At 40.8% G+C, this 24,471-nt stretch overlaps 1 protein-coding gene across 3 annotated transcripts in view; it reads left to right on the plus strand.

Moving 5' to 3' along the window:
• The first annotated feature begins 744 nt into the window (after positions 1 to 744).
• The window catches only part of ZFYVE9 (zinc finger FYVE-type containing 9), a 49,712-nt gene continuing 25,985 nt past the window's right edge, over positions 745 to 24,471 (plus strand). Inside the window, exons 1-2 of one of the 3 annotated variants that reach the window (XM_081866871.1) lie at positions 745 to 855; positions 19,564 to 21,641. In XM_081866871.1, the coding sequence (XP_081722997.1) occupies positions 19,800 to 21,641 (1,842 nt within the window). In that variant the 5' untranslated portion in view covers positions 745 to 855; positions 19,564 to 19,799. Of the gene's footprint in view, positions 856 to 10,363; positions 10,465 to 14,793; positions 14,899 to 19,563; positions 21,642 to 24,471 lie in introns of those variants that run through there. The other 2 variants (XM_081866870.1, XM_081866869.1) reach the window with 2 other exon arrangements.

The raw sequence follows: 24,471 nt of genomic DNA on the forward strand, positions 1-24,471 counted from the left end.
AAAAGGGGCCAAGGGATGATAAAGCACACACTAGCCGATCTCTTAGGAACAAAGGGACGCAACGCAAAAATAAAAAAGGGGTTTGGGAAAAGCAAAGGGGTGCTTGCATGAGAGTTCGATCTGCATCAAGGAACAGGAATCCTGCATGAACTAACGTGCAGCACATTATTCCGAACGTGAGCACACAGCTGCGCGCGCGCGTAGCTTATACGCGCAGAGATTTCCAGCTGCGTCCTTGCTTGCGACGGGAGGTTGACGCCTCCCCCTCCGTCTCTTTGCAATGCCCGAGTCCTCCCCTCTTAGGCGGCTGGCAAGCCAGTTGTTTGTCCTCCTCGCGCGCCGAGAGGGGTTTCCCCAAAGCATCCAAATTGCCCTCTGGCGACTCCGCCTCCCAGAGGCTCGCGCGGCTGCTTGCTCCCTAGGCGGACGATGCCTACCTAGCAAGCCTCGCCTGGGCTTCCGCTTGGAAACGGAGAAATAAACGAGGGGCGGCGGCGGCGGCGGCGGCGGCTCCCTCCCTCCCCGCGCCGCCGCTCTACCACGCAGCCGCGCCTGAGGAGGCCGGCCAGGCTTCCCCGCTTGTGCCGCAGTGCCGTGCGCTGCCTCTGAGGCCAGCCAGGGGGCGCTGGTTGCCGGCAGCTGAGGCGGCCTCGGAGCGGGCGAGGGAGCCCAGCCAGCCAGGAGAGGAGGCAGCCCTCGCCGTCGGGAACAGGCGGGCAAGCGGGAGGCCGGGCCGGCGCCGCGCTGGCCTTCCTTGAGCTCGGGAAGAGGCCTGCCCGGGAGCCGAGCGAGGGGAGCCTCTCCGACATGCAGGCCCGGCGGCGCTCGCTGCTGCCGCCGCCGCCGCCTCCCGAGGTGAGTAAGCTGCTGGCCGCCTCCCGATTTAGCCGGTCACCGTCGGGCCGCTAAGGCCGGGCATCCTCTCCCAGGCCCCTGTGGGGCGGCGTGAGAAGGGAGCCTCTCTTGGTGGAGGGTGGGGGGCTGCCCCACGGATCCTGAGGAGAGGAAGCTGAGGGAACCTTCCCCCAGGGAGGGTGGCCCAAAAGGGGCGAGAGGCGACATAACTGAGGGTCGGAGCGCGTTCCCCCACAGCACACCTTGGGTCAATTCCGCCGCCCCCCAACCTTAGGGGCGCGAGTTTCCCTCCTTCCTACTAGGAACCATGAAAGCCTTGGGACCTTGAGAATAAAGAGGCAGGCGAAGAGCTTCTCGTCCCTCCTTATCCCTCGCCTTGTTTGTCTGGCTTGTCCTGATGGAGCGGGTTGGGGGGAAGAGAGCCCTGTTCCCTTCATGGCAACCGGGAAGCCTTCGGCGAGGAGTTCCTGGCTTCCCATTTATAGCGCTTCCCACCCCTCTTAATATCTCAGGGGGCGAGCGAGAAGACGTGGCAGCCCCCCGCGCCGCCGCCCCAAACAAACGAGCGAGCAAGCCTTCTCATACCGCTTCTGTTAATTAGTAGATTCCCCTCCCCCATACATCCAGCCCCCCCCCCCACCGTAGAGCATATGCATCGCTTTTCCCCAGTCCTTGCTTGTTTTTGCAGTTGTGCATTCTTGCATCCCCTTTCTTTCCTGTCCTGCTGCTTTACAGGCAGCTCCCATTTGTTCGCAGCCCAAGTTTCTCATACTGGATCTGACGGGAATATTGCTGTCAAGGTGTCCTATTTTGTGCCCGAAGTACCTTCCTTTGCTCTGGCGTCGTTTGTTGCAGTCTGTTCACTATTTAAATAATTTGAAACGTGCCATAACTGCCGAACTAGAGCGCTTACCAGGAGGCAAGGTTACTTTTAATTGTGTTTGTTGTTGCGCTCACTTAAGTGATACTCACCTTGGTGATAAAATTCAGGTATTTTTTAGTTCTGTGGATGTGGGTAAGTAGGTCCAGATGACTGGTTGCAATGGAGGGAATGCATATCTTGTAACATGAATAACTGGTGGGAATTACCTTGATAAGTTTGAATGTTTAGGTATTTTGCATATATGTAAACAAATAGTATTTTCATGTACTGAAATAGAAGTATATATGACAACAGAATATATTTATTAATATATTTAAACAAGGTGAAGTTCCACATGTAAAATGTCCACAAAACTTGAATGGTCTTGTGGTGTTAGTGCAGATTTTCATATCTGAACCTGCTGCTATTTATTTGTGACTTAAGATGGATGCAAAATTTCAAAGAGCCTGGTAGAGTGAGTAAGGGAAACATGGAGGTCACACTAAAGGTTATAAGGACAGCAGGTTGATTATTTTTAGCACATAGACATCTAGAAGGATAATATATTTATTATGTAAAATATCAAAATCTGAATATAGATGCATGAAAGTGGAGTGCTTATTTGGATTGTACTGAAAACTGTTAGGTTGTCTGAGCTTGGCCCAACATAGATAAAACTGCTTTTATTGATCAGCAACACAAAGATGCACATATGTGGTAGTGAATTAATGTTTGTTTCTCTGGTGTGGATTTAATATCACATGCCTTATATCAGTATAATTTAATGGCCAGGATTTACTAAACAAAAAATGTATTTACACTTGATTAAACTTAGTACAGTAGACAAAAAACTTTAGATTTTGATATCTGGTAAATGCTGGCACAATTAAGAGGGTTCTTCAGTGGCCCAGAGGTCCTTTAAATGTTGCTCAGCTGCACAGAAGCATTTCATTAAAAAAGCAGCCCTCACTTGACCAAAATTTAAAGGGCCCCATAGAGATCTGATTTTTTAAAAGCAACTTTACTTCACTGATAATTGCAGCGTGTCTCATGGCATCAAATCTAGACTTTGGTTTAGTCTCATGCTTGAAATCTTACTGAAATTTATTTAAAGATTGTGAATGTCTATGCTGTTTCTTTTTAAAAATGCAAAATATTTAATCCTTTCATAATCCATGCAGCTCTAAATCTAAGCAAATAAAATTTAACATATAACTTAGACAGGCTTTACATTATTTTAATAAATTAATTCTTAGTGCATAAGTAAAGGATGAACTATTCAGAGCAGATGCTTTTCAGCATGTTTTCAGATGCTTTTCAGCATGTTTTCTAGCATTTATGTTCTCATTGTTCTTTTACATTTGAAAATGATAGTGTATATCTAGACCACTGGGCTCCTTGGATGAAAAATGTAAATGGATGCAGAAATATATGCTGAAGTCAACAGGCAAATAATATGCCTTACTAGAGCAGGATTGCTAACAGCTAAGAATTTTTATGCCAACATCTAACTGTTTGGATAAAGTATAACTAACAATATTTATTTTGGAATAATATTTCAAAACAGGCTTGCAGGTAAATATTTAGGATTGGAATAGCAGAAACAGTGATAAAATATGTATGTATCCCTGTAGTTGTGAATGGTCCTGTGCGAAGGGTTATGAAAGTACCGGTACTTTAATCTACTTAAGCTGCGGTCTTAACACACACCTACAAGGAAATAAACCTAATTAAACATAGTGGAATTTACTTTTAGGTAAATATGCATAGAATTGCTTTGTTAGAGCTAGAAGGTTATAACTTGACTAATCGGCTTCATTTTAATAAGAGCATAAGAGCCTGCTGGATGTAGTCTAGCACCCTGTCTCATAGTGGTCAACCAGATGCTCTAATGGAAGCCCATAAGCCATGTTAAAATTCTCAGTTTATACCACCTTTGTATAAGCAAAGTTATGGATATTAGGGCATTATATTATACTTTTTTCATGGTGCTGGTATTAAGGCAGTTTTTAAGCCACCAGCCCAAGCATGCTTAAGTTAGTAGTTTGTGGTTTAAAGTAAAAATAAACACAGTTTATTTGTTGTAAATATCCTTATTAAGTGGCTTGAAGGCAATTTTTACTCACACAGGAGACCAAGTGGCTATTTACGAGCCCGATACAAAGGTGTTGAAACAAGTCTCTAGTAATTTTGACTTCGTTTTGCTAAATGAAACCTGGGAGTTGATGCAAAGGTTTTTGGAGCATGTGGCCAAAAGTGAAATTGTGGAAACTGTTTGAAATGCTCAGTGAACAGTAGTTGCCTAAACCTTTTAATTTATGTAAGAAGATGTGAAAGATGGAAGCAAACAGTGTTTCTCTGCCGATGGAAGGCATTTGTTATAGAACTAGAGGGCCGGCAATTCTTCCTCCCTGCCTTCTCCCCAAAATTTGCTGAGGTTTTGGGGAACCCCTTGGAGCAAATTTCTTGGGGTTTGCAGGAGGGAATTTATTTCCTCCACCAATAAAGCAACACCAACTGAATTCTATTCAAAGTAATACAGTATTTAATTTTCTCCATCATTGTGTGTTTAGAAGGACAATAGGTAGCTGTCTTATAGAAGTCAGACCATTGGTCCACCAAGCTTAGTATTGCTGCTAATGGTGTCTCCAGGTAGGGCTGGAAAAGACTCCTGACTGAAACACTGGAGAGCCAATTCCCTAGAGCCAAGCTCTAGCAGCTATGTAGCTTAGGATGCAGGTTTAGCTGCTACTGAAGTAGAGTCATAGGGTGTGATTGATTATGATTACATGTATGTTTATTTTAATTCACAGTAAGTCTCTCTTCAAGATGACCAATCACAATAAGCATATGAGGAAAATAGTTGAGTCATAAGTAGTGTGACCTATTTATTTGTTTAAAGTATTTATTTCCTGCCCCTTCATTGTAAAAGCAGTGCTCAGGATATGAAAGAAACAAAACAAAATTGCATATTTTTATGCAAGCAAGATTGGGGAATATCACAGCAGGGTTGTGGGGTCAGTACAATAAAAGTGTGTGGAGTCAGTACAATAAACACATCCGTCCAACAGGCCAAACTTGCCCTAGAACACAAGTTTCTTCACTATGTACTAGACAATTATTTGGGTGAAACAAACCTCCTTTGAATAAGAACTTTCACAGCTTAGATGTGATCCCAAGAAGGTTGTCTTCCACATCTCAACCAGGAACCTCTCTTCCACTGGTAGAACATAGAGAAGAATCTCTCCTGGAGATGTTAATGAGGAGGACTGCTCTGATTGGAGGAGGCAGTCCTTTAGATTAAATAATAAATCTTTAGATAAAGGTAATTAACAGTAGCTGGAATTGTAAAGAAGTTTGTGCAAGTACGCTTTCCCAACGGAATATATATTGTATGTTTTTGATTAAACAAAAATAGCTTTTAAGAGCAAGACCCTAATTATATACAGACTTTGCAAGTTCCTGTCAATGGGACTTGCTTACCAGTACTTCAAAGATTCAGTACTGGTAGGTTAAGCCTATTTTCCATAATGGGAAAATAATGGACTTTTGTAGAAAAAAGAATGCTTTGCTCTCAAACTCCTTAAAGGCATCTGGCCTCAGAAGGTCCGGCCTTTGTATTCTGTTTGTAGACATCTTTTTAGTAATAGCTGTGGAAATTGAGCTTCATTAAATGACCCATTTAATTTTTTTTAAACCAAACCTTCACTGCCTCCATCTAATTAACTAAGAAGTTGAGTGGAAGGTTTGTTTTAGTTCAGTCTGTCAGCTCCTACAGTGAGATTGTACTGCTACTTTACATTTAAAAAAAAAAAAAAAAAACAGATTAGTTTATGTGCTGTGGAAAACAAAGCATGTATCCAGAAATGTAATAAAAGGCAGTGTGTGTTTTTGTCTTGGTGCAAATGTTAAGAAAGCTGGTCCATATGTCAGCTTCTTAGTGAGTGTACCTGAGGCAAGTACTCATGCTGCAAATTTTGCATAGTGTGTATGTGGGGGGAGGATACCGGTAATTCCTGTCTGGTTCACCTCATACAGTTATCTGTTACATTTGTTTCAGTTGAGAGGAACAGCTGGCCTAGAGGTGCTGTTTTTACTGCAGCTGGTACTTATAAACTAAAATAGGAGGTCCTATATATTTTTTGTGTTTGCATACTGTTGTGACTTTTTGGATAAGCATTGTTTACTTTTTGTGGTCCATTACTTTCAATTGCTTTAGTGCAGATTTAGGCCAGTACAAAAGAAGAAGGGTTAAACGCATGTCTCAAGCACAATAGCTTTTGTTTTGTCACTGGAGTGGCAGATGGGAAACCAGAATCTCTTACATTCCCGCATACATTGACTATGGGGGAGAGGCATTTACCATCAGCTGATGATCTTAAAATTAGACTTCATTTGAGTCTGTGCTTCTTCAGTGTTCTGTAATAAAAAGCATGTTTATTGTATCAATGCACTCTTAAAATTTTATACAGATGATTACATTTTGAGCTAATGTATGCTGTAGAATCATCTTCTAAATTGACTGAAATTCATATAAATATATGAAGTAAACCTATGAATTGGTTGTATTTTGCTTTATTGCACAGTATTCAAATACATTAATTTTCTAGATACGTTAAATGTCTCTTCTGGTATATAGCCTTTTTTGTTAGAACATCTGTAACTGTCAGAAACCTCTGTGTTGATCCCCCCCCCATAATATAGCAAACATAGAAATCCGTAATGTTCCCTGTAAAAGGCAGATCAAAGTACTGTACAAATCTCCTAATAGCTGTGCCTAGCTATGAATGACACTTCCTCGTTATAAGCACTTTCATATTTTCTGATTTCACTTTGCTGTGTCAAAATTTTGCTTTGAACTCACTCCTAGCTATGTTCACCTAGCTGGCTGTACACTGTTTGGTATACAATTACTATGTAGGATCAGTAGGATGAAAGCTTGTTTAGATGTTTAGTTGTCTTATGTTTGCAGTACTGTTCGCACCAACATTCAAAAATTCATAAGACTGAAGTTAATTATTCTGCATCTCCCAGTCCTTACATAGCTCCCTGTCCTCCTATTCATTCTGCTATTAAATTGAGAGTGAAGATGGCATAATGATTCTTTTGTGTTGTTTATCTCTTCACCTTGTTGTCATGCTGCCATGCCCTTTTGCTGGATATTCTGCATCCTTGGTGTACGTTGGCTCATGGGACTATTGGGTCATGAATAATCTTCATGAGAAGAAATGTTTTATGTATATGCCTGCTGCACATTGAAACGCCAAAATAAGCCATTTCCCAGATAGCCTTTTAGTAAAATGTCTACTCACCACAAAATATGCACACTACTCAACTTATCACCACTTTGGCATAACATCCATCACTCATTTTCACTATATAATTGCACTTTGCTCTACCCATGCTTAACTCTGATCTAATTTCTCTCCACCACTCCACGTTTGGTCTCCGTAATTATTGATCATAGAATTGTAGAGTTGGAAGGGGTGACAAGGATCATCTAGCCCAACCCCCTGCAATGCAGGAATCTTTTGCCTAACATGGGGCTCAAACCCATGACCCTGAGAGTTTCATGCTGTACTTACTGAGGAAGGGAGAACAATGTTGAAAGTCTCTATTGATGATGGAACCAGGAATAGGAAAAAGCAACACAAAATACCGTATTTTTCGCCCTATAGGACACACCGGCCCATAGGGCGCACCTAGTTTTTTTGGGGGGAAATAAAGAAAAAAAATTTAATCTTCCCCCCCCCACGCTACTCAGCGCACCCCAGGCTTCGGGGTGCAGGCTGCTGTCCGCAAGCCTGGAGAGCCCGGCGGGAACTCCCGCCGGGCTCTCCAGGCTTGCAGATAGCTTTCTGAAGCCTGCATTTGCCCCATAGGATGCACACACATTTCCCCTTCATTTTTGGAGGGGAAAAAGTGTGTCCTATAGGGCGAAAAATACGGTATGTTGACCAGGGACTGCATCATAGCATAGGAAAGGTGGAGAGTAGGGCTGGGTGATAAATCAGTATATCATCCCAAACTGTTTTTGAATCCACATTGTGATAACTGTTTTGACCTGGCAATATATCATGAGAGAAATTTGGACAAAAGGATTGGAAACTGATGACTTCCCCATGGGGTGGCTTGGCTGAACCAACACTTTTCTCTGCAGGAAGGGGAGAATCGCTACTGCTGGGATTAAAATATGTAGAGCAGGGGTAGTCAACCTTTTTATACCTACTGCCCACTAATGCATCTTTCTTGATGGTAAAATTTCCTTACCACCCACCAGTGCTCGATGGAAGGAGGATTCAGCTTGTGCCGTAGAACCCCCTACCGCCCACCTAGAATCCTGAAACGGCCACTAGTGGGCGGTAGGGACCAGATTGACAACCCCTGATGTAGAGGGAAGGGGACTCTCCCAAATCACACACACACAAGTTTGGAGAGGGGCAGGCCAAACAGCGCACCGCCATATCCCTGCTTTGCTCGCTTGCTCGCCTCCCTCCCCAGTGCCACAGTCCCTTCTCCTTGCACTGAGGGAGGCGGCAGACGTGCATCTTTGCCTTAGAGCTGCTCCCCCACTACCACCCCTGCCACTCCCATCCCTGCTACTACCTCTTCTCCCATGCCCTCAGTTCTGTGGTCAGCTTTCCCGCAAGGTGGGAAAAACTGTGAAGCTAGTCAATGCTTCTCAATTCCTGTTACTCGTCTTCTGCATGTGCATGTGTGTGCATGCATGCATGTGTTTGTCTGTCTCCCTGTGCTAAGACTCTGAATATAGGGGTGGGGTTTCCCCCTCCAGGGTCTGTCTCTTCTGCTTTCCCTCTCTATTCCGCCCCATCCAGAAACTGACATGAGGTTTGGCTGCTTCTTCCTCCCCACCTCTCTCTGTCTGGGTAGCAGTTGCCAGGACATTACCCCATTTGATTTTACATGGTTCCATCCTTATTTCAGGCATCGTTATATATCTGTATTTCACAGTATTTAGCTGGTATATCACGATAGTGAAAACCAGATATCATCCAGCCCTAGGGAAAGAACAGTGTGTAGGAATGAAGTGATTAGGGCCCATTCCCATTGGCATAATTTCTTGTTTTATTGTAGTCAGTGAATACACACAGTGGTTCTGTGGTGTTGAAAATGTATTTTTTGTAGTGTGGTGGGCACATACCCACAGCCTCGTGGTACATCTTCAGGAGAAGAAAAGATTAAGGAGTAAACCCTATACCTATCTGGAATGGAGTCTGTAAGATGATTGAATGATGTTTTGTACACCTCCTTCTGGCAACTCCTGCAGCCAAGCTGGTACCAAACATATTGCTCTGCTTTTCTTAGCAAGGCTGAGAGGGGTCTTGTTGTCTGGGCTGCCTAGGACCTGCCCAGACTTTTGCCCTGGAGAAGTCACTTGGATCTGCCATTTTTAAAATGTCTGCAGGCATCGAAGTATGCCAGTCAAATTGATAGTCCTGTTCTGTATGATTATTTTCCATTACACATTACACATTTGTATTTATTTGGTTTTGGTATTTAATTTCTCATGTCACTCTATTAATTTGAGTCAGAGAGGAAGGAAGGTACACTTACCAGAGGGACAGTCACCAGGTGGCTTAGTTGAATGCTGCTGTGGAAAGATATACACCAGGGGTGTCCAAGAGACTGCGATCTACTCCCACTATAAATAAACTGGCAGTGATCTACCCATTGGATTTGACCAGAGCTGTTGAGCTTTTTTTAGGGAGAGAGGTCAGATCGACCGGTAGATCGTGATCGACCAGTTGGACAGGCCTGATGTACTGATGTACACAATCTAGCAACAAGGATACATTGAAGAGCTCAAGTTGCAGCCCTCATGTTTTGCCATCTTCTGCGTACTTGTAGCAAAAACGTATTCCTGGTTATTTCCTTAAGACTATTTCCTCCATACTTTGGTGTTAGTCTCCAGCTAGTCTGGTAAAACGTTAATCCTATCACAGAAAACTTGGTTTATTATAATAAGAAAGTAATGTTTCCTAATGAAAGTGAGAACCACTATAGATTAGGTGCTATAAGGTGCCCAAATCTTTTATTACCTGAGATGAATAAGTACAAATTTCTATTGTAGGCATAAGCAAGTGTTACCAGTTAAGCTAGTGAGAAAATGGCAAGTCTTTTCAAGTTGGTATCTAGCAACTTATTGTAATGCCTTTGTAGTCTTAGGGCTTGGTTACTCTTCTAAAGTTGCTTTTGACTGTGTTTCGGGAAGCACATTTACACAAGGATGCATGGCCTCATAAAGAAACTAGATGCAGTTCAGGACACTGATAATAAACTAGTTTAAGCCCATCTTACCTCCTGCCTCTTCATGAGATCAGATGTGTGCTCTCTACACCTTATTTGGGAAAGGATAGTTGATAGTTCATCTGTGTAACTGCTGTGGAGATTTGGGAGCATGTGTTGGAGACAGGGAATAATTGGTATCTATTTGGTGGGGGGCTTTCTTTGGTGGCCACTTAAATGTAGTGGAGCGAAGGTTGTGTTATCAAATTGTTTTTAATAGGTTTCAGAGGGGGAAAATCTTACCCTAACTTGGATTTCAAGATGAGGCAGGCTGAAAATAGCTAAACTACATACAGCTAATAGCTGCTTTAGGAATTCTAATGTGGTGTTTGTTTCATTTTTAGGATCAAGCAGATTCAATTCAACTAGCTGATTGGGCAGTGTATATCATGGATAGACATTGGTTCATTCGTTTCTTTATGCATGTGTAGGAGAAAAAGGTAAGAGGATGGCAAATGACAGTATACATCTGGAATATTTGAATTAAGAGAGCGCCTTTAAATTTGCATCCTTGGTATGCTTCTTATATTGCAGTCCTAAACAGATCAGAAATTTATTTATTTATTGAGTTTCTGGCCTGCTGTTCCTTCTAGGGCAACAAACAACCAAGCAGGAAAACATTTTTTTCACCCCAGAGCCTTCCACAATAAGAGTTATGAATCAGTCTAATTTCTAGTAATGTTTCTAGGGTGTTTTGTTTAAAGCAAGGACAAGGAAGCTGTGGCCCTCAATATATTGTTACTTTTATCATTGCTGGCCACAATAGTGTTCTGCAATAGAATCATTCATTTTTAAATTTAAAGTTTAGAGTTTCCTGTTTGTAAGAAAATTATTATGGGTGGTGACCGGTTTGGGCGTGATTGCTGACGCGCTGGTCCTTTTGGACCCAGAAGAAGGTGGAGGGGTGGTGCACTTATATGTGCTATGCCGACGTACACAGGTTAGAAGTGGATCGCCCACATGAAATGGTTGCCATCTGTACTGTAAATTTAACAACTTTTAGCTGTGCTTTTGCAGTAAATGGGTGCTGTGAATATTACATACTTACTAATTGGATTGTGAACTGAAGTGTATTTAAGGCCAAGTTTGCCTGCTTTTTCTTTAGACTTCTGGTTTTTTCCTTGAAACCTAGCTGTGGAATCAGGCACTGTCACTAAGTTCTTGATTTAATGTATTTTGGTTGCCTTCTCCAGCACAAATGTTTGCGGGAGAGATTTGGGAGAAAGTTTTAGAAAGGTGCACATAACAAGCTAGCTTTTTTTTTTTCATTTGTGAGGCTACATATATTGAATGACTGGGTTGTCTGGTTCATAGTCTGCATGCAAGGCCTACTATTTTGCACACCAGCACAGACTTCTTCAATGTCTATTTGGATGGTGGCATTAAAAATTGCAGGCTTTGCTTCTGGTTAAAGAATTGGTTGATCCCTTGACTGTGTGCAGGAACAGGTCAGTTGTGTGTACTACACTTTATCGTTACAGTGTTAATTTTAAAATTCTGTGTTCAGATTTCCTTCCCTATATAATAAACACTGTTGTAAGATATTCAAATCTCTCTTTTAATTTCTACAAGGTCCTTGATCTTGAATAAGTCATATCAGTCACATTACATTTAAGACTTTAGTGTGAAATAGTATTACTTCCTTGGCTAATATGCTGGCTTGTTTTGAGTTGTTGTTCCAGTCCTCCAGGATTATGTGGTTGGCAAAGCTTAGGCTAAATGCTGTATCCTGTCATGCATTAATCTAGGTTAGATACTGTAGATGCTGCAGATTCAAGAATTATAAGCACAATAGACAAAATATTATTGAAGTAACAGGAGTCATCTTTTAAAATGTCCATTATATAATTTATTTGACTGAAATGGTCAAGAGCCCATACTATAGTAAAGCTCGCAATATACTTTTGGACAAGTCAGTGATTTTCAGTATAGCTTTGTTTCCTGTGGGGTTGTTAAATGTTCTGTGGAAAAGAAAGGAATATATATTTGTATAAAGTAAAGATTTCTGAACTGTCACATCTACTCTTTGCAATTATTGTTTCACCTCATCCATTCAAAACTTTTTTATGTAGAGATGGTTTATAAAGTTACTTGGCCATTGGGGAGTTACCAAGATGATATATTTATTAGGTAACATCTCCCAATGCGTCCTTGTAGTTCAAATCTGTTATATGGATGAGAAATGATTGGTAGCATTCTTGGGTCAAGCATAGATAATGAGTTGTGTGTGTGGTTGGAAGACTGATTACCATATTTTTCCGTGTATAAGATGCCCCCATGTATAAGACGCCCCCTATTTTTGGGGACTCCAAATTAAGGAAACACCCCTCAGCATTACCCATGTATAAGACGAGCCCCAATTTTAAACCTAATTTTTTGGTTAAAAAAACCCTAGTCTTATACACGGAAAAAATACAGTAATTTTTCCTGATTTGATACTTTAGTCACTACTAATTGAAATCCTGCTGATTTCTGTCTGAGTTAGTAACTGGATCCAACCCTGAGCCTGAGTGCCCAGGTTTCTGCAGTGGCCAGGAGTGCATCTGCATAGCTAAAGCCAGTGTGCCAGATATCTGGAGATATCTGATCTGCCCACAGTGACACACACCTTAGTTACATCCCATTTGGATTACTGTATCATGCTTTACATGGATCTGCCTTTGAAAAATGCTAGAAAACTTTTAAAGGGCCCAAGGAGCTCCACTGGCTACTGGTCTGTATCCGGGCACAATTCAAAGTGCTGGTTGTGACCTATAAAACCTTATACTGCTTAGGCCTAGGCTATCTAAAGGCCCAGGGTATTTTCCTATACAAACCTATCTGGGCTCTTGAGATGTTCGAGGTGGCCCTTCTCTCATTCCTGCCACGCTCACAGGCACCTTTTGTGAGAACGCCGGAGAGGCTACTCCCAGACTTTGGAACTCCCTTCCTGGTGAGCCTAGACTGAACTCTGTCCTTGTGGTCCTTCCTCTGGCAGGTGAAGATTGTTTTATTCCATCAGGCCTTTGGGAGCTGATTGCTTTTAAGGAAAGGGTTTTTAATAGTGTTGTGCTGTTTTTACCGTCTGTATTTTAATAGATTTATTTTTTACATTGTTTTAATTCCATTGTTGTTTAATTACTTTTCAGCTATTATTGATTATAACTTTTTAGCTTTCTGTGTTTTAGCTGTGCTTGTACAATCTGGACAAATCTAGTTTTTATTCTTTTGTCTATTTATTCCCCACCTTTTCCCCCAAAACCAGGGCTCAAGGCAGCTTACAAAAATTAAAACAACGCTAGGCGATGCAGAAGGTGGGGTCTAGATTAGGACTGATGCCACCGTGATGGCACTGGGGCTCGATGAAGATCCAGTAGATCCTGTGCCAGCTCAGTGCCCTTCGCCCTCTCCCACTAGAGCACACACACCTGGTCTGGTGGGTAGAATGGGGGAGCTCTGCTTTGGTAGAAGGAGTAGATACTAATGGAGGCTGGCAGTGTTAGGCAGTAAATTGGTTTCAGTAGTTGTTACATATTAATTTTGTTTCAAAGTTATTAATAATTGCCATTGTGAAGCTCACTGAATGTGTTCTTTTAGGAAGTCCTGCAATGTTTCATATTTTACATAGGATCTTAGTTTTAGTGGATACATAAAAGAATAGATTGGTACATTTTCTATCATCATGCCAGTCATCCTGCTGTCATTTAACCAAATTTATATACAGTGGTACCTCGGTTTACAAACTTAATCCGTTCTGGAAGTCCGTTCTTAAACCGAAACCGTTCTTAAACCAAGGTGAGCTTTCCCTAATGAGGCCTCACACTGCCTTTGCCCTTCCACCGTTCGGATTCCATTCTTAGACAGAGGTAAAGTTTGCAAACCGGGGCACTATTTCTGGTTTTGCGGAGTTTGTAAACTGAATCGTTCTTAAACCAAACTGTTCTTAAACCAAGGTACCACTGTACTACTCAACTCAAACAAGAACTCTCTAAGTTGCTTACAAAAGACTTTTATTTCCAAAAGTTAGCTAAGAGTGTGATTCCAAGTGAGTTGTAGGTTGGGGTGTGAAGTGACAGATTGTATTCTATTTTTAATCCCATGTTGGCTAGCACTGGCAAGGTTGGAGGTGTAAGGACAGACTTGTCTTCTTCTTGGCTCCCAGGGAGCCTTTTCTTTTTTAAAAGAATCACCCCATTGGTTCTAATGGAGAGGGAAATTAGATATACCAGTTCCAGAGTGGCATGGATGCAGACCTGATCATGTCTCGGCCAGTCATATACTCTGCCCTTGGAGTGCCTTGTTTCAGGGCCTAACATTGATTACTGCTAGTGAAAATAGAACTGTGCCTATGGAGCTTTCCCACATAACGTCCCCCCTCCCCATTGGAGACATGCAACCCTAACCACTTCCATCCATTAGATCTGTGAGTTAGGTTTCCCCTTCCCGTCTTTAGAAAGAAAAGGAACAATATGATTTTATTAGGGTTTTTAAAAATAATAATAATAATACTTGCAGCAAATAACTGATAAAACCAAAATAAATCCTTAAGTCCCTTCTTAGTCTAGAAGGCTTCTAATTTATTTGTATATCTGGCTGATATGGATGAGGCATTAGGAATTAGAGGATCAATACAGTTTCATCATCACAGTTTTGTAATACTGGGAAATGCTTTTGATTTTATAGGAAATAGTCAAACTAGCTTAAATTTTAAGCTTGGTAATAATCTCTAAATTTTATGATGGGACATTGGAATATTGCTAGAAGTTCATAACTGGCTGTCTGCTTGACAGGTTCAGACAAGGAGCTGGGTGGCATTTCCTGACAAATGGAGAACTATTTCCAGGCAGAGGCTTTTAACCTTGATAAGGTTTTAGATGAATTTGAACAAAATGAAGGTGAGTAACTTTTGTTAGGGCTGGAGATGCAAACTAATATCTGGATCTGTGACTCTGGTTGTATTTCTTCGTATTTCCTGTTCAATTGTAACTAACATCTGTTATGCATTTGCTGGGAATAAAAGTCTGAAAAGGATATTGAGAAATCTACGATTTTTTTCTAGGTAGAAACAGTTAAAATAATTGTCTTAAAAATTTCAGTGATTACATGAATGATATCCCTGTATTAATTGGGTGTCAAACATTGGCACAATTGCATAGATATATAATTTACAGGTGAGAATTGCTTGCAGCTAGAGCTAGTACAGATAAGATTAGCTGTCTGTGGATAAGAAGTAATCAGCTTCCATCTGCTCTTTTGCCACCTAGAATGCACATACTCCCAGATCAATCCCCCATTTTACACTAAGTTCAGTGTTACATTTCATTGTGCTCCTAGTTAGCACAAGTCTTAACTAGCTTTTACAACACTGATTAATTGTTTGTTTCCTATACCTATGACTTTGCTAACTGATGGCTAAAATTTGCACATAATACTAACATAAACTGTGGCTTAGCACAAATGAGCAAATGTGTGGGTCCAGGGGATTGTGACCACTGCCCTTTTCCCCTGCTCCTGCTGCCACTGCACTACCCAGGACTAAGCCATAGTTCGGCTTAGCCTTGCATTTGAACCCAGGCTCATGGTCTGTCTCCTCCAGATGAACCATGAGTGGTAAACTAAGAACAAATATTGGTTACAGCTTGTCGTTTGTGTTAGCATTTAGTTTACATCACAAAATAATAACAGTAAACTCCCTGAGTAATCACAAATAACTAGGGGGGAATTCAGCTTCACGCTGTTACAAATGTTCCATCTGTACAAGCATATCAGTTTCCCAGATGGAATGATCCCTTGCTCTTGTGTGCTGTTTTGGGGATTCTCTCAACCCCTTGAGCAAATTATAGATGTTGCATGTGTGGGAGGGGAAAGCCCTGTTGTGGAAGCCTTCCTCTAATGGGGTTTGGTAGGTGTATTCCTCCCTAGGTTCTGTGGGTTGTTGTAGGAATACAAGAGCTTATTAACTTACTAACTACATTACTAAATGTGTACATTGAGGAGAGAGAAGAAAAAATGGCATTCACACAATACTGAAACATCAAACATGTTTTGTAAAATTAAATTCCCAAGTGGTTTGTTTGTCTGTGATTGCTGTATTCCCTGTTACGTGATTTGTATGTAGCTGTCACTTTCCTCCCTATACTATGCTACTTCACTGTTCCACTGTTGTGAATGCGTGCTATAACGATAGGATTTATCATTGTATAATTTGTACAAGTAGGGCATTCTCTGGCATGAAAAGTGTAACAATGGAAACAGGCAAACCCAAAAAGAGCTTGGCTGGATTAGATGAAAGGTCTGTCAAGTTCAGCATCCTGTTTCTCACATAAACCAAAGAGGTGCCTTTGGGGAGATTATAAGTAAGCTATTTCCATGCCCACTTTTTCTCCCCAAGACCTAGTAATGTGGTATACTGCTTCCAGACATGGAGGCTTCATATACAGTAGTCATCATAACTAATAGGCATTGTTAGACTTAATTGATGGAAGGTCTAATCCCATTTTTAAAGCCATCACAGCTAATGGTCATCTTGTGGCACCACATGCCATTAATAAATAAATAGCTTTTATAAGGAAAAACACAACCTTTGGTGTTTAATGACTCCAACTACAGAAGCAATCAAAGTGCTATTTGAGAGTTAATGTGATTTGGTTACCTTTTTTGGCCAACATTTATTCGCTAGTTGGGCTGATAGAAATGGCTTTCTTAGGACTTATCCACACTGTAGTATTCTTCTGAGAAACGAAAATGGTTTTAGTCTGTGGGTATAACTCATAGACTAATTGCTTTCCTGAGTGGTTTCCCTTTTTACGGTGCTAAATGATGTATTTGCAAAAAGCAGATATGATTCCTGGATTGCTGTTTGAGAAAGCACCACAGCAGCCTGAAGGGCGGATGCTGGAAGAAGGATGGTTGGAGAGGCAAAAAGCAGCCCCTTTTGGGGAGTGTGAGGACTAAATTTTGAGAGGATTTTTGCTTTTGCTGTTGCTGGCATTGAGCATTGTGTGCCAAGACAATATCATCGTCGGCCACATGTGGCTGAATTGGGTGAATCTGTCTCTTTATCCAGCCGTTCTTCAGTGGGTGGAGAAGTTGCAGCTCTTCATTTATCATTTTTTATTTATATTTACTAAATTTGCATACTGCCCTTCATCCACCAATCTCAGGGCTGTTCATCTGAATGCTGTAGTGACAGATTTTGCTCCCCAGAAAGGGTCTCTGCTTCCTCCCCAGTCACTACTGCAGCTGAAGAGTTCTTAAAACACTCACCACCTTAAACTGGTATAGCACTGCAAATTTGTTACCATAAGAATGCCAAAATAGGTTTGATTGGTTTATGTTTGTGTGCGTGTATAAAAGGCAGTAGGTGCACTTTGATGAAGTATTTATATTTTGGCCATGGTTTAGATTGCAAACTGGCAGCCAAGCTAGATGATATTAGAAATGCATGTTCTCCTTTAATGTGGCCTGCTTTTAAAAAATAAATTGGGGGGGGGGAGGGGGTGTGAACCCTCCACTGCTATTTGCCCTGAGGGAGAAGCTGCCATTGGTGACAGTGGCAACTTTCCTTTCTGGTAAATAGCAGCATCTGTATCATGTGTATAAAAAGAACCATGGTGCGGGGGAAAGGGACAAACTACAGTTTTTAAGCATTGCAGCTCCAGTCCTGATGAGCTTCTTAATGTTTGCTATTCCCCCCCTCCCAAAAAAAGACATGTGAAATGGGACCATACATTTCTCATTTTGTCTAGTTTTACCCAGAACAGTATATACAGTTGGCAGCAGTATACTAACTAATCGACTTTCTGTGCTTGGGCCCTATTACCTTTACAGAGATTTTCAATATAGTATATGATTTTTTTTTCATTATATGTGGAACAAACATGCATTTATTTAATTTTACATGATCTCTGTTTTGAGTTTGGCAACTGGAGAATATATAAAGCAAGTTTATTCGAGTGTTTCTGCAGTGTTCCTAAGCTACATAGTTATGTAAAACACTTAAGAATTGGAATACTGTTAACAATGCCATCTACAAAGGGAACAGTAACTAGAAATGCTTTTGCTTCCACAATATTTTTCAGTATAAGAAGCTATTTGCAATTATTTTAATTTCATTTATGCTTACGATAATTCTGTGAAGTTAGCTAAAGCTGCAAGATGATGTCTTGCCCAAGGTCACCCAATTAGCTTTAAGATTAAACAGGAATTTCAATGTGCTTTTGAGTCTCCAAAATTGACATTCATTTCAGTTTGCTGTGCTATATTGTCCCCAGCTTCTTTGAATAACTTGTATGATGTCAGTTCTTGTTTGGGTTTTACATGTTTGTCTTAATTAATGCTGTTGTTTTGTACTTCCTCTGGTTTGCAGCTAAATATATCAATCAAGATGTTAAGATGACGTATTCCCATAAGATGTGTATTATAAAGAAATATTTCTGTTCCAGGCCTTAGAGACTAATCAAAACCAGAAATCTAACTTGGGAGCCAAACTAATAATCTAGAGAAATGTATGACTGCATTTTCATCTTTTTGAATTTGATTTAAAAAATAGCAGTTGTGGGAGTACCTAATCTGCATTGGGTCTCCAGCACAGGGTAAGGAATATTTTAATACTTTGTCTCTGTGCTTTTTTCCTAACAAAATTACTCCCTTAAGCTGCTATTCACTCTGGAATGAAAAACATATGACACCCATTTGTGTGTTCTTCTAGGGCAAATAGCAACTTATGGGTGGTTTTCATTGGGAAACTTCAAGAGGTAAAGTGTTAAACCAACCTACACTGTGGTTCTGATTTAGACTGAGACCTTTGTGACTGTAGAACTGCATACATTTCAAAAGATGGAAATACAGTAATTTTCATGCAAACTGGGATCTTGTCTGACCCTGGGTTTAAGCTAGTTTAACTATAATTGCTTCTTGCAAAATAAGATAATAATTATTGTTATGCAATACACTTGCAATGTAGTACCCACACAGGGGTGAAGGATTGCTGCACTTCAGGGGGTTGGACTAGATGGCTCTCGTAGTTCCTTCCAACTCTGTAATTCTGTGGTCTACAGTTCTTGGAATTCTTTGGAACATACCATGATAATGAAATGAATGAATGTTTATAGTGTAAGACCTAATTAAAACAATCCTTCCAACTGCTGATAAACAAAGCTTAGGTGTGTGTTGCTGCCTCTACTAGTACCGTATTGGCACGAATGTAAGCCACACCCAAATAAAAGCCGCATCTTTAAAATTCGGGGGGGGGGGGGGAGGAAAAAAGAAAATACCTGAATACAAGCTGCTCCCTTAAAATTCCGCAGGCATTCACACCTGTTCCGTTTTACCATATATCTGTTTCAGCAGCAATATCATAAAAGCCAATTTTTGTAAGGTCGCAAATTTAAGCCATACTTTAAACTTTCCACAGCCAGAATTTGGAAAAAAAGTGAGGCTTATATTCAGGCCAATACAGTATTATGTATTTTTCCTTTGATATACAAACTTCTTGTGCAAAGTATAAGTTACATATGGTAAATTTATTGCACATTGATTTAAGTTACTTATCTTTTCAGATGAAGCTATTTCACCTGCTTTGTTGGATGCAAAGTGGAATAAGATCCTAGATCCTCCTTCCCATCGGCTGTCTTTTAACCCAGCTCTGGCCAACGTGAATGAATCCACAATTCCTAATGAGTGTCCGCAAAAGTTGAAGTCATTCTCCCTGTCTGAGTTAGCCACTGCATCAACAGGAGGAGGAGATTGCTGTTCTAATGGAAAGAATCTTAATATAAGACAAGAAAGCCCAAACATGTGGATTGATGATCAGGCAGCAACAGATGATCATCAGCTAGTTAAGAGAAATAGCAATCGAAATGCCCTGTACAATTTGATGGATGAAGAAGGAAGGAAAAAGAAACCAGAGGAAAAAAACGTTCTTGTAGTAGCAGTCATGCATAACTGTGACAAAAAAGGACTGCAAAGTGATTTGTTAGATTGTAGAAATTACAGCAATTCCCCCAGAATGGATACGGTTAGCTTTACACTGGATAATGAAACCCAACAAACTGATCACATTGATGTTACTGTAAACGGGTCCATTGAAAAAGATTCAGATACTGAAAAAGATGCAGTACAAGCGAACAGGCTACCTGCAGAAGAAGATTTTTTCAACCATTGTAGTGTTGCTGCTTCTGCCTGCTTATCCAGTGGATATTCTTCTCGGTTAAAGGAGAATGATAATTCAAATAAAGACCTTCATTTCTCAGAAACTGCAGCAGCAGGGATGAATGTAATTACATTGCAGAGGCCACTTGGCCCTAGTGTTAAAATACAGCAAAGCTGTGCGTCAGGTGAGGGTTTTGATACTGATACTGTTGCTCAGCTGGAAACTAGAAACTGTTTACCTAGTTCACGTAATGGTGGTTTCTCCACAGAGGTTTCTGTTGCAGAACCAGCAGCCCAGCCATTTCAGTCAGGGATATGTGAGGTCTCTGCAACTTGTCAGCCAAATACGCTTGAAAGTGGTAATCATGGTGAAAGTTCTGACGGACATTTGGCCTCTATGGATGTTGGTGCTGCTGACAACGAAGCTGACAAATATGAAAAAATACTCAGCTCAACTGAATTGCTCAGCACGACAGTTTGTTTATCAGAATCTCAGGAGATGGCAAATGGGGAACTGACTAAAGAAAATCAGATCAGTAATGAGCAAACACCTGGGGAGGATGAAACACTGTTGCATACAGCAAAGCGGGAGGAAGCATGTAGTAGTAATGGAGATAGCAGCGATGGCATGACAGTAGCAAGTCAGGACTTAAAGGGAGCATATATGGATGAGTTTGAAGATTCCAGCCCCACTGATGTCATGGGTACATCGGCATCAAGTGCTCTGCTCAATTGTTGTGATTCCTATGGAATACAGAACCCAATTCTTGCTCATATTCCAAAGACTTTACCCTCCAAGGAAGACTCAGTGACTGAGGAAAAGGAGATAGAGGAGAGCAAATCAGAATGTTACAATAATGTTTATGAACAAAGAGGAAATGAGGCCACAGAGAGAAGTGGGCTCATTTTGAACTGCACTGGTGACCAAATTAAAAAAAAACATTTACATAATCTCTGCAGTCAGGTACCATCCGAAACAAGTCAAGCATCACCAAAACAAGCAGCTAGTCTGCAACCTCTCAGTGTTCCTTTTGGTGGTGCCCGACCCAAACAGCCTACAAATCTTAAACTACAAATTCCAAAGCCATTATCGGACCATTTACAAAATGATCTGGTTCCCCCAAACTGTGGAGGAAACAGTAAAAACAAAAATGATGTATCTGGAAAAGTAAAAGTAGGTGAAAACATAGCAAATGTATTTTCTGATGAAACATCACTGAGTGCATCAGTCACAGATATTGGTGGGGAGCATTCTGATGATTATAAGTCTGGGGTTTCTAGTAGTTCGTGCCTTGCAGCAGCTTCAGATAGTCCGGACAATGATCTTGGAGCTGGCCAGTTTGGAGTTCCTACAAGAAAGCCATTTACTACTTTGGGCGAAGTGGCTCCGGTCTGGGTTCCAGATTCTCAAGCACCAAACTGCATGAAATGTGAGGCCAGATTTACATTCACTAAAAGGCGACACCATTGCAGAGCCTGTGGAAAGGTATGTTTATATTTAATGGAATATTTTCACAAATGATTGAAGCCACAGAATTGGGGGGATATTTTTGGTAAGCATTTTGTAGTTTTTAGCAAATTAAGGTTAGATATCTATTTATTTTAATGGCTACTGAAAATAACACGAGTGTTAAAGGTATTATTAATTGTTATTTTTGCGTCAAGCTAGAAAACAAGTACACACCCCAAATAAATAACTTCTTGAATCTTATGGGGTCCCCCCCCCCAGCACACTTTGTGATTAAGTACAGGCAGAAGCAGAGCTGCAGCACTAGGTTTCTGGCAGCGGTGTTGTTGCTGCAGCATACTGGGAGGTAGTGGAGCAAGGTGACAGAGAGTTCAGTGTGGTGTGGCTCAACTGGCGGGAATGCCAGATTGGCTTTGCCAGTGTGGACGCACCACACCAACTTCTGTGATGCCTCATACCTTGGCTTCCTCCTCCTGATAAGTAGCAGCAGCAGCAGCAGCCCAGCTGATGGGAATCTAGGGTGCTGCTCTGCCCCACTGGGTAAACCACTTTTCACTATAGGCTGCTTGCCGTGGTGAGTGTGGCATCACATTCTGGCAAGAGTAAGAAACAGCCAACCTTCACCCCAGCTTTCAAGCTGTGGGGTGGTCCATGATGAGAGGTTGGGAGGTGGTTTAGCAGCTGGTGAGTCCGGCCATGGAGACCAAATTGGCAACCCTTCTGCTGGCCTTTCCTGCTCCAGATCAGAAAGGGTGAAAGTAGAGGGAGGGGGAAAGAGGTGTCTTCAGGCAGTGGCTGTTTCCTGACTTGCCTTTTCCTTTTTAAGTAGAGTGTTGTATGTCGTTCTCTAAAGGTGCTTGCCATGCTTTCAAGCCGTTGCTGCAAGCAGTAAGCAATCTCTGCCCTGAATATTTGATCAGCCAAAAATTAACTGATTTGCTTGTTATTTCATACATTTGTGGTATCACTATTACAATATAACACCACTCCAAATTCTTAGAAGACTCTAGGGTTGAGAGGGAATGTTGTGATAGCTACAAATACATGATATTGGTTATGGGTAAAGCACTTCTCTGTACAAGTGCTTCTTATATAGGTTGGACCATTTTACAAGTGGTTTTAGCACACATAAGTAGAAATAAGTCCACAAACATTATGTTCCCACAATATCTTTATATCCCACCTGCCTGCATGTAACTAATTCATTAGCAGATTTAGAGACGATGAAAAATATTTTCTGTCTGGTTGCCTGAAAGGAATGCTGACTTAGCATAAGTGACCAAACAAAAAGTCATTCGTAAGCCTGGCTTTGTATCATGTTATCTGGTTTTCAGCTGAAAAAATACCAATATTTTGTTTTTTAAGTATTCCTGAGAAATAAGTAAATGTGTGGCATTTAGGATTTCTGTGCTTTCATTTTAAATTGGATGTAAAATAAGCCTGATATCTTGGGGCCTTATAAAAATACAGACTTGAATATTGTTCTCAGCTAAGACAAGGTAAAGTAGAATTAAGTGAATAAAAGATCTGTAATCAGCACAGCTGTGCATGGTGCTGTAGAAATGGAATATCACAGTGTTTTATTTAGCAATTATCCATTTTATTTATCAAAGAAAGCACAGGGGCTTTTCTTTCAGTGGGATTCCTGCTTGTAGTAAAACATTAGGCCTTTTAAAACCATTTAACTGTAATAGACACCTCTTTCTTCCCATTTGAAACTTGTTTTACACTGAGAGCCCCTTCAGGCTGGTGTTTTATCACAGGTTTATTCCGCAACGTATCCTTGGCACAATAGTGCAAAAGTGGTGGATTTATTTTGCTTAAATTTGTTCTGTGATGCTGTCCCAGTGCTACCTCATTATTGTTGTACGGAGGGGTATAGTGCAACAAAATCAGAACATTTGCAGTATAAAAAGTAACAGGGTTTCAACAGACAGTTACAGGATATGCACTGGTTGAAAATGAAGAAATGTGGCTGCCCCAAAACCTTTGCAGGTACAAAGAGTATTGAAAGTGGGATTGCATGTCACTGCCCTGATAGCACCACTGTAGTTTCTTGCTGTCTAAGAACGTCTCTCTCCCTCAATATTTCATGCTGATGCACAAATTGGTATAGGTAATAATCACTATAATACCCAACACTATGCTGATGTTTTCCTTTACATGAAGTCTTTTAGCATTGCTTTATTTACAGTTCATTTCCTCTGGACAGCAGATTTTTCATTGACCTTGACGAATAAGCATTACTGTATCCAGTGTGATACTCTTTTCCTCCAGTGAATAAGTTACATAAGAACTTGCACCTTACTAAATTCAACTTTAGCAAAGATTGTCCTGAACATGGTTTAAAAAAAACAATTGATTTGGGGAGATCCTCAGTAGAGATTAGGCCAGTTTGTATTTTTCTTTCTCCATGAGATAATGAGGGAAGAGACATCTTGCATACATGCTACAAGAATTTTCAGCAGTTAATCTAAAGCTTTCATTTCTGTAAAAGGATTATTGTTAAATATTTGGTTTGTTTAATGTAGTTGGAACATTTGGAATAGTAAATTATGAATGAAAAGTTAACATTTCATTTCCCAGCTTAGGGCACTGATTTTTTTAAAAATAAATTTAAATTGCCATCCTAGTCTACTGTTGAGCTGAATTTTCCAGCAACAAACCCTCCATGAGTGTAGAAATATAATATATTGTATGTTGTTGTTTTTTTGAGTGTGGAAAATTTCATTCAAAGTTGAGTGGCTGTTTAATTTTTCATTAAATATATATTGTTAGATCACAGGAAGGAAAGAGTACAAGAACCTCATTAGAAATTGAAATGCTACCGTCTATGCAATATAAGGCA

The sequence above is a fragment of the Podarcis erhardii genome (genome assembly GCF_964252035.2).
Source record: "Podarcis erhardii genome assembly, chromosome: 6".
NCBI lineage: Eukaryota > Metazoa > Chordata > Lepidosauria > Squamata > Lacertidae > Podarcis > Podarcis erhardii.